This window comes from Chiloscyllium plagiosum, chromosome 48 (assembly GCF_004010195.1).
Source record: "Chiloscyllium plagiosum isolate BGI_BamShark_2017 chromosome 48, ASM401019v2, whole genome shotgun sequence".
NCBI lineage: Eukaryota > Metazoa > Chordata > Chondrichthyes > Orectolobiformes > Hemiscylliidae > Chiloscyllium > Chiloscyllium plagiosum.
In genome coordinates this window covers 35309-46686 of record NC_057757.1, presented here as the reverse complement: position 1 = coordinate 46686, position 11378 = coordinate 35309, and the positions used below count along the sequence as shown (strand labels likewise).

Genomic DNA, 11378 nt, shown 5'->3' with positions numbered 1-11378 from the left:
GGGTGCTCCGGTTTCCTCCCACAGTCCAAAAATGTGCGGGTCAGGTGAATTGGCCATGCTAAATTGCCCGTAGTGTTATGTTAAAGGGGTAAATGTAGAGGTATGGGTGGGTTGCGCTTCGGCGGGTCGGTGTGGACTTGTTGGGCCGAAGGGCCTGTTTCCACACTGTAAGTAATCTAATCTAATCTAATCTAATCTAATCTAATCTAATCTAATCTAATCTAATCTAAAAAGGGAGAATGAGCAAACTCCATCCAGACAGTCAGCCAAAGGTGGAACTGAACCTAGGTCCCTGGCACTGTGAGGCAGCAGTGTAGCCCCTGATAATCTAATCTAATCTAATCTAATCTAATCTAATCTAAAAAGGGAGAATGAGCAAACTCCATCCAGACAGTCAGCCAAAGGTGGAACTGAACCTAGGTCCCTGGCACTGTGAGGCAGCAGTGCTAGCCCCTGAGCCACCGAGATGATAGTTTTCACACTGTTGATAAAGGGGAGGAGGAGAAAGTGGAAAAGATGATTTGAATACCCAGAGCAAAACACAAAGTGAGTGCTCACGGTAGTAGAGGAGGAACATAGATGAAGTGGAAGTGTAAATGGTAGGTGTTAACAAAATATAATAGTTTATCTCTGGGTAGTTCATGTGTTGGCCTGCACACTACTTCTGGATTTATTACATCTTCTCTGGATCTCTTCCATCTTCCAGCACTCAACTCACTCTTAATAAAACAGATGCACGGACATCGCTGCAAAGCAACAAGCAGTTGAACCGTGCAGAGCTCTAACTATCTGGGCTTGAATTGTTCACTTGTGTTCTGCTGAATTCAGCCAAAATACCACCTCAGGACACATGCAGGAGGTCAGTGTGTCTGTGGGATAAAGCACTGAGTTATGTTTGTCTGTGATGACCAATCCCAGCAGTGTTACCTACCTTTGTGAGTTTTGGTGGGCAGTTCTTGCCTGTGTGCCCTGTATGGAATAATAGCATGGATGGGTAATATTCTAAGCAGAGTTCGATCGATGTTTGGTAGACAAGGAACTTAAGTGTTTTGAAGAGTTAGATAGAATAATGGAACTGAAACTTAGTAATAGACAATAACTCTGTTAATACCACAGTCCCTCAATAATAGACAATAACTCTGTTAATACCACAGTCCCTCAGCAATAGACAATACTCTGTAAATACCACAGTCCCTCAATAATAGACAATAACTCTGTTAATACCACAGTCCCTCAGTAATAGACAATAACTCTCTTAATATTACAGTCCCTCAATAATAGACAATAACTCTGTTAATACCACAGTCCCTCAGTAGTAGACAGTAACTCCATTACTACCACAATCCCTCAGTAATAGACAATAACTGTTAATACCACAGTCCCTCAGTAATAGACAGTAACTCCATTAATACCACAATCCCTCAGTAGTAATAGACAGTAACTCCATTAATACCACAATCCCTCAGTAATAGACAGTAACTCCATTAATACTACAATCCCTCAGTAATAGACAGTAACTCCATTAATACCACAATCCCTCAGTAATAGCCAATAACTTTGTTAATACCACAGTCCCTCAGTAATAGCCAATAACTCTGTTAATACCACAGTCCCTCAGTAATAGACAGTAACTCCATTAGTACCACAATCCCTCAGTAATAGCCAATAACTCTGTTAATACCACAGTCCCTCAGTAATAGCCAATAACTCTGTTAATACCACAGTCCCTCAGTAATAGACAGTAACTCCATTAATACTACACTCCCTCAGTAATAGACAAGAACTCTGTTAATACTGCATTCCCTCAATAACAGGCAGAAACTCTGTAACCACAGCAGCACTGTATTTGACAATGGCGGAGATGGATCAAAGGGCCAAATGGCCTATTATTGTTCCAATGTCCCTATGACTCACTCACATGAGTTTAAAAAGGGCTAATCACAGTAAAGGTGCACACTGGATTGTCATAAAAACCCAACTGCTTCACTGATGCCCTTACCCCTGTGATGCCAGACCCACAGAAATGTGGAAAGCACAGTATTACAGATGCTATAAATCTGAAATAAAAACAGATCATGAGGAAAACACTCGGCAGATCAGACAGCTTCTATGGAGAAGAAAATTAAGGGTTAATATTCCATGTCAAGGATCTTCATCTTTGATGGCCAGCCTCATGCAGGAATTGAGAGAAACATCGGAGATCATTGGCAGAGTAGGGGAGAAAACATTTCTATTAAAATTGAGAGGGGAGTGGAGTTGAGCTCAGATTTGGATTTGGCTAAAGATGCCCCATCTACCTTGTCCCAGTAAAGGCGAAGTTGACTGAGCCAATCAAACGAAGTCACGTCCATACACCCCAGCTTGTACAGTTTGTCGATGACATCTCTTGCATGAACTTCCACTGTCACCAAAGCCACGATCTTCAGGCGCATGATCTTAGTCAGATTTCCACGGATAGCTTCGGAATACTTGCGTAGCATGCTCACCTGCAAAGGTAGTGATGTTAAGGTTAGGGTTTAATGAAAGCACTAACTGTCCAGCGAATCTCAATTATAACAGGGTTACTTCTTTCACCCTGCGCCCCCCTCTCTCTTTCTCTCTCTCTCCACATCTTCTCCTTTCTCGCCCAGCCCCCGACCTTTAGTGCAGTGCTCCCAAAGTTTTATCCCACTGTGGCCTAATTTCTGAGGCCTGCAAGTTGTTATGACCCCTCAGTGTGACCTGGGAGAGTGCACTGGGGAGACTGTGAGAGTCAGGGTGATGGATGGGGACCTGCTAGAGCTGGAGCACAGTCATTATAACTCAGTCAGGGGCCCAAGTGGGACCATTGTTGTTTTAGAGATTTCAACCCCAAAGTAACCCGTTAGGAGTCCAGAGCCTGCACGTTTGGAATCCCTGCCAAAGTACATCCAGTATCGATTCCCCCATGCAGTATTAATGGGAATTGGAAATGATTGTGTTGGCCTGTTCATTGACCTATGTAATTGTAGTTGATTGTTGAAGAAGGAAGGTGAAGCTGGACTGACTGACTTCACACTTAGAGTTAAATGAGAGAAAATACATTGGGGACATTTAGGTTAGAGTAGATTCCCTACAGTATGGAAACAGACCCTTTGCCCCCCCCCCCCCAATAAGTCCACACCAACCCTTTGAAGAGTAACCCACCCAGACCCATTCCTCTACCCTACATTTAACCCTGACGAATACACTTAACACTACGGGCAATTTAACATGGCCAATTCACCTGATCTGCACACCTTTGGATTGTGGAAGGAAACTGGAGCACCCATGCAGACACGGGGAGAACGTACAAACTCCACTCAGACAGTCGCCTGAGACTGGAATCAAACTGAGATCCCTGGTGCTGTGAGGCAGCAGTGCTAACCACTGAGCCACCGTGCTGCCCATTTAACTGACTCTTTGATAGGCAGATGGAAGATAGTACAATGAGGGGTATGTAGGCTAGTCTGATCTTAGAGTAGGACAAATGCCAGCACAACATCGTGGGCTGAAGGACCTGTTCTGTGCTCTACTGTTCTATGTTCAAAAACTTGGGGCTCCGTGTATTGACCAAGTTTGTTGAAATTTCTGTAAATTCTATGTTTTAAAGTTCTGTAACTGTACCATTTGGATTTAGAGTTAGAGGTAAATCAGATAAAATAAGATATAGGGAGCTAGTGAATACACAACAACCCAGGATTACATAAAAGGGAAGGCTCCAAACATTGGGACAATTTCTGCAGCAGAACAGAACAGAGCACAGAGATTATGTTTCCAAAACCCATGGTGGGAACCCAGCTGATGAATGAGGATGAAGGTAGGGGATAGAACAGACCAGTGACGGTAGAGCCTGTTGCTGCAGCTGACAATACCCAACAGTACAACAAGCCACTGTCACCAGTTCATGATGTTACTGAAGTGCATCTGTACAAGCTGATGGCAGCAAGCACGCCTGACAAAAAAAACTGGATGACCTTCAGCCAACTTTCCCACCAAATTTAGAACCTGAGAGTGGAATTTGGCCCATTCAGTCTGTCCCAGCCTTTTAGACAGGTTAGTCCCACCAACTCACATTTCTGTCTTTCCAGCTTGCCCTTTGCACATATCTGTGAGTTAGATTTTCTATTAAAGATGTATCTAATTTCCTTTTGAAAAACACCACTCTCCCAGGCAGCATGTTCTAAATCCTAACTCGACTTTGCCAAACCAAGGTATTCTTCCCTCTCATGTACTTCCTCATTCGAGGTTCTCAATATCCAAACTGTGTAAAGATTGCATAGTGTGAAACATATCTTCCCACCACTCCACTTAGCATTTTCTGCTTTAGGAAGAGCTATAACCCGAACCACTCGAACCCGAGGCTATCCCTGGGTCCTGAGATGAATATAAAGGCAGTAGGTGTATAGTTAATATAAAATAAGGAAGGCAAAAAGGGAACATGAGATAGCTTTGTCAACTAGGGTTAAGGAGAATCTAAAGACATCTCACAAATGCATTAAGGACAAAAGACTAACTAGGGAGAGTATAGGGCCCCTTTTAAAGATCAGCAAGGCGGCCTGTGGAGCTGCAGGAGATGGGGGATATACTAAGTAAGTATTTTGCATTAGTGTTTACTTTGGAGAAGGATATGGAAGATAAAGAATTTAGGGAAATAAATAGCAACATCTTGAAAAATGTCCATATTACAGAGGAGGTGGTGCTAGAGGCTTAAAATGCATAAAGGTGGATAAATTCCCAGAACCTGATCAGGTGTACCCTAGAACTCTGTGGGAAGCTAGGGAAGTGATTGTGGGGCCTCTTGCTGAGATATTTGTATCATCGATAGTCACAGGAAGATATCGAATGTAGGGAAATAGATGGTGACATCTTGAAAAGGTCCATATTAGAGAGGAGGAGCGCTGGATGTCTTGAAACGCATAAAGGTGGATAAATCCCCAGGTCCTGGTCAGGTGTACCCGAGAACCCTGTGGGAAGCTAGAGAAGTGATTGCTGGGCCTCTTGCTGAGATATTTGTATCATCGATAGTCACAGGTGAGGTGCCGGAAGACTGGAGGTTGGCTAACGTAGTTCCACTATTTAAGAAAGCTGCTAAGGACCAGCCAGGAAACTATAGTTGGATGAGCCTGACATCGGTGGTATGTAAGTTGTTGGAGGGAATCCTGAGGGACAGGACGTACATGTATTTGGAAAGGCAAGGACTGATTAGGGATAGTCAACATGGCTTTGTGCGTGGGAAATCATGTCTCACAAACTTGATTGAGTTTTTTGAAGAATTAACAAAGAGGATTAATGAGGGCAGAGCGGTAGATGTGATCTATATGGACTTCAGTAAGACATTCGACAAGGTTCCCCATGGGAGACAGGTTAGCAAGGTTAGATCTCACGGAATACAGGGAGAACTAGCCATTTGGATACAGAACTAGCTCAAAGGTATAAGACAGAGGGTGGTGGTGGAGGGTTGTGTTTCAGACTGGAGGCCTGTGACCAATAGAGTGCCACAAGGATCGGTGCTGGTTCCACTGCTTTTCATGATTCATATAAATGATTTGGATGCGAGCATAAGAGGTACAGTTAGTAAGTTTGCAGATGACACCAAAATTGGAGGTGTAGTGGACAGCGAAGAAGAGTACAAAAGGATCTTGATCAGATGGGCTGAGAAGTGGCAGATGGAGTTTAATTCAGATAAATGTGAGGTGTTGCATTTTGGAAAGGCAAATAAGGGCAGGACGTATACACTTAATGGTAAGGTCCAAGGGAGTGTTGCTGAACAAAGAGACCTTGGAGTGCAGGTTCACATTTCTTTGAAAGTGGAGTCGCAGGTAGATTTATTGGTCAGAGTATTGAGTTACAGGAGTTAGAACATCATGTTGCGGCTGAACAGGACATTGGTTAAGCCACTTTTGGAATATTGCATGCAATTCTGCTCTTCCTGCTATAGGGATCTTGTGAAACTTGAAAGATTCACAATGTTGCCATGGTTGGAGGGTTTGAGCTAGTGGGAGAGGCTCAATAAGCTGAGGCTATTTTCGCTGGAGCATCAGGGCCTGAGAGGTGACTTTATAGAGGCTTATAAAATCAAGAGGGGCATGGATAGGGTCAGGGAGTCCAAAATGAGAGGGCATAGGTTTAGAAAGTTAAAAATCACACAACACCAGGTTATAGTCCGACAGGTTTATTTGGAAGCACACTAGCTTTCAGAGCATTGCTCTTTCATCAGGACTATAACCTGGTGTTGTGTGATTTTTAACTTTGTACACCCCAGTCCAACACCGCCATCTCCAAATCATAGGTTTAGGATGAGAGTGGAAAGATTTAAGAGAGACCTAAGGGGAAATGTTTTCACACAGAGGGTGGTGCGTGAATGAAATGAGCTGCCAGAGGAAGTGGTGGAGGCTGGCACAATTACAGCATTTAAAAGACATCTGGGTGGGTAAATAAATAGGAAGGGTTTAGAGGAATATGGGCCAAATACTGGCAAATGGGACCAGATTAGGTTAGAATAGTCTGGTCGACATGGACTAATTAAACCAACAGGCCTGTTTCCATGCTGGACATCTGTATGACTCTCAGTCACTGGGAAGTAGAGCTCTGAGCACTGTGCAGTTCTTGGACAGTCAGTTTATGGTCTCCCACCTTGGAATGAAATATGTAGGCATTGCCAGAATTCAGGATCAGTGCATCACCAAGCTGAACCCACCTGCTTCCTTTTAATAACACGGACAGGTTTCTTCTCCCCTTGTTCCTTGGCTGTCACCAGAGCCTTGGTCACATCAGTGGTCCACTGAATCTGGCTTGCAGTGATGAGCATCTGTGATGAAATGAAGGACTGAATGTTGGCTAGACTGAAAATGTGCGGTATAATCATTGAAAATAAATGTAGGTTTTCCCCACACCACGAGTAAGGAACACTTGGAATAGGAGCAATGGAGGTCTACAAGAAGACACGGAACTATTTTACAGACAGTTAGCTGTGACATCAGGCAGACTATAAGCTAACAGATGAGTTAAATATTTTTATCAACTGTACCTGTCCTCTGGTCTATCAAAGCTGTCACTACCACTTTTAATTGGGCAGGTTCAGAACTAACAGCAGGAGTTACAGTCCTTCTCAGGAACAATGCAAGTATGCATATTATTGGGATGTTGCAGAGGAAACTTTACGCTACACCTCATCCCATGCTGTTCCTGTAGAAGGAGCTATACTCTGTATCTAACCCTGTGCTGTCCCTGTCCTGTGGGTGTTTGATGGGGGAGTTACTGATTGAGTGTGCAGTACAAACTGTGTTCATCTCTGTTACTGGGGGAGGGTTTGATAAGAACAGGGTTCCTGTCTGTTACTGAGAGAGTGTGGTATTAACAATATTCCAGTTTGTTACTGACAGATTGTGGTATTAACAGTATTCCTGTCTGTTACTGAGAGAGTGTGGTATTAACAGTATTCCTGTCTGTTACTGAGAGAGTGTGGTATTAACAATATTCCTGTTTGTTACTGACAGATTGTGGTATTAACAGTATTCCTGTCTGTTACTGAGAGAGTGTGGTATTAACAGTATTCCTGTCTGTTACTGAGAGAGTGTGGTATTAAAGGTATTCCTGTCTGTTACTGAGAGAGTGTGGTATTAACGGTATTCCTGTCAGTTAATGAGAGAGTGTGGTATTAATCGTATTCCTATCTGTTACTGACTATGTGTGGTATTAACAATATTCCTGTCTGTTATTAAGAGAGATTAGTAGTAACGGTATTCCTGTCTGTTACTGACAGAGTGTGGTATTAACGGTATTCCTGTCTGTTACTGACAGAGTGTGGTATTAACAGTATTCCTGTCTGTTACTAAGAGGGTGTGGTATTAACGGTATTCCTGTCTGTTACTGACAGAGTGTGGTATTAACGGTATTCCTGTCTGTTACTGACAGAGTGTGGTATTAACAGTATTCCGGTCTGTTACTGAGAGAGTGTGGTATTAACGGTATTCCTGTCTGTTACTGACAGAGTGTGGTATTAACAGTATTCCTGTCTGTTACTGAGAGAGTGTGGTATTAACAGTATTCCGGTCTGTTACTGAGAGAATGTGATATTAACAGTATTCCTGTCTCTTACTGACAGAGTGTGGTATTAACAGTATTCCTGTCTGTTACTGACAGAGTGTGGTATTAACAATATTCCTGTCTGTACTGACAGAGTGTGGTATTAACAATATTCCTGTCTGTTACTGAGAGAGTGTGGTATTAACAATATTCCTGTCTGTTACTGAGACAGTGTGGTATTAACGGTGTTCCTGTTGGTTACTGAAACAGTGTGGTGTTAATGGTATTCCTGTCTGTTACTGAGAGAGTGTGGTGTTAACAATATTCCTGCCTATTACTGAGAGAGTGTGGTGTTAACGGTATTCCTGTCTGTTACTGAGAGAGTGTGAACAATATTCCTGCCTATTACTGAGAGAGTGTGAACAATATTCCTGCCTATTACTGAGAGAGTGTGGTATTAACAATATTCCTGTTTGTTACTGACAGAGTGTGGAATTAACAATATTCCTTTTATGCTGAGGGATATCATATTAACCACATTTCTGTTTTTTATGAGACAGCAAGGCCCTCAGAGAGACCACATATTTGAGATGAGACATTAAACCATGGCCTTGTCTATCAGCCCTTTTGGACAGTGATACTTCAATGTCATTATCAGAAAGGACAGTGTCCTGGCCCTTTATAAAAGTGACTGTTGGGATATTCCTTTGATTATCTGTTTTTTGCCATGTTGCTGTACATAAATGACTGGTATATTTGGCTACTCTATAGCAGTTATTGCACTTCAAAGATATTAACTGTATGGGGATGACCTTTGACAATGTGCCGCACAGGAGGTTGCTGAGTAAGATTAGGGCCCCAGGGTGTCAGAGGCAAGGTGCTAGCATGGATTGAAGCTTGGCTTGTCTGACAGGAAGCAGAGAGTCGGGATAAAAGGCTCCTTCTCAGGATGGCAGCTGGTGACAAGTGGTGTTCCGCATGATTCAGTGTTGGGACCACAACTTTTCACTTTAAACATTAATGATCTGGATGAAGTGACTGAGGACATTCTGGTGAGGTTTGCAGACGATACAAAGATAGGTAGAGGGACAGGTAGTATTGAGGAGGCGGGGAGGCTGTAGGAGGATCTGGACAGGTTAGGAGAGTGGGCAAAGATGTGGCAGATGGAATACAATGTGGGAAAGTGTGAGGTCATGCACTTTGGTGGGAAGAATAGAGGCATGGACTGTTTTCGAAATGGGGAGAAAATTCAGAAATCTGAAGTGCAAAGAGACTTGGGGAGTCCTAGTCCAGGATTCTCTCAAGGTAAACCTGCAGGCTGAGTCAGTAATTAGGAAGGCAAACGCAATGATGGCATTTATTTTGAGAGGAGTTAAATATAAGCAGGAATGCACTTCTGAGGCTGTATAAGGCTCTGGTCAGACCACATTTGGAGTATTGTGCGCAGTTTTGAGCCCCATGTCTCAGGGAGGATGTACTGACCTTGGAGCGTGTTCAGAGGAGGTTCACGAGAATGGTCCCAGGAATTAAAATCTTAATGTATGAGGAACATTTGAGGACTCTGGGTCTATATTCCATGGAGTTTAGAAGGATGAGTGGGGATCTAATTGAAACATACAGAATACTGAATGGCCTGGATAGAGTGGATGCTGGGAAGATGTTTCCATCGGTAGGAGAGACTCAGACCCGAGGCACAGCCTCAGAGTAAAGGGAAGACCTTTTAGAATGGAGAGAAGGAGAAACATCTTCAGCTAAAGAGTGGGGAATCGATGGAGGGCTGTGGAGGCCAGGTCATTGAGTATATGTAAGACTGAGATAGATAGGGTCTTGAGTATCAAGGGGATCAAGGGTTTATGGGGAGAACGGGGGAGAAAGGGGTTGAGAAACTTATCAGCCATGATTGAATGGCCGAGCAGACTCGATGGGCTGAATGGCCTAATTTCTGTTCCTAGGTCTTATGGTCTTACACATTAACACGTTTTTAGAAGCTCTCATAAAGCATAGCCCAAAAACCCACTATGACAGACACAGGTCTGAAACATTAAGAGTGCTCTGTTGATGCTCAGAAAGCTCCTCCCTCTGTTGAAAGCCTGTGACTGACCTGACCAGGCCAATCCTTCACCCATTTATCCCGCTTTGTGAGCATTTTCTTCAGAGCCAAGCGGCAGTCTTTCAGCAGGTCTTTGAGAGTAAAGCGCATGGTGCGTTCCACATCACAGAGCCAGGCCTGAGGGATAAGAACAAATTACAAAAACAATGAGGACAGCTGAGGTCCAGATCACTTAAACCCAGACTTCCCAGAATTATCTGAGTTACTGACAACCTGAAACATTTCCTTGGCCTGTTCATTTAATTGATCTCAGTCCTGTTCTACCCACCACCTGGAGAAGTCTCTCAGGCAGTCATTCTCCACTGACCTATGTTAGAGAAGAGGAAATCTGAGTGTGTGCAGATGAGTTTGTGTAAACCTGTATGAATAGTGAAGCTGCTGCAGTCAAATAGCATGTCAATGCTCACTGCCTTGAACACTGAAACTAGAGGTGAGTTGACATGGTGGCTCAGTAGCTAGCACTGCTGCCTCACAGCACCAGGGACCCGGGTTCGATTCCTGCCTCAGGCAACTGTCTGTGTGGAGTTTGCACATTCTCCCTGGATCTGCATGAGTTTCCACCGGGTGCTCCAGTTTCATCCCACAATCCAAACATGTGCAGGTTAGGGTGGACTGGCTAATGTAAATTGCCCTGTAGTGTCTCGGAATGTGCAGGCCAGGTGGGTTACCCACAGGAAATGCAGGAGATGGGGTAGGTGAATGGGTCTGTGTGGGATGCTGCCCAGAGGGTCAGTGTGGACTCGATGGCCCAAATGACCTGCTCCCACACTGTAGGAATTCTATGACGCTGGGTGCTGAGAACACACATCAGTCAATTAATAATCCTTCATCAAGAATGTGATGTATTCAACACAGGAGGAGAACATTATTAGAGTCAGAAAGGTTGTGGAATCCAATGGTGTCACAGATTGCAAAACAATTTGAATCGAACATGCAGCCTTTCCATTCTGATGTACAGGTCAGTTCGCCTCAGCCTGCTGTGATGACCCAAGGGAGTGCCCAACATTGCTGAGTGCTTTAACCCGGTGTTGCTCTTGCTTCTATACCCAGCACTGGGAAGAATGTGCTGTATGCAGGGGAGCAGGATAAATGGGAAGTAGCTGGTTAAAGTACACAGCAGCACAGAGCCGAGGAATACATGAGGACAATTGGCTGCTTGCCTCTTGTAATAGACTGTAAAAGCCATGAGCTGCCCTTGAGTGACAGTAAATATAATCGCACCCCCAAGGCTCTGAAGTTACAC

General features: G+C 43.9%; 1 protein-coding gene across 1 annotated transcript in view; it reads right to left on the bottom strand.

The window, feature by feature from the left end:
• Window positions 1–11378, bottom strand: part of LOC122544440 (dynein axonemal heavy chain 2-like) — a gene marked incomplete at its 5' end in the record, with an annotated part of 71011 nt that overhangs the window by 25022 nt on the left and 34611 nt on the right. Inside the window, 3 exons of the mRNA XM_043683687.1 lie at window positions 2298–2486; window positions 6698–6808; window positions 10127–10252. Of these exons, the coding sequence (XP_043539622.1) occupies window positions 2298–2486; window positions 6698–6808; window positions 10127–10252 (426 nt within the window). The remainder of the gene's footprint in view (window positions 1–2297; window positions 2487–6697; window positions 6809–10126; window positions 10253–11378) is intronic.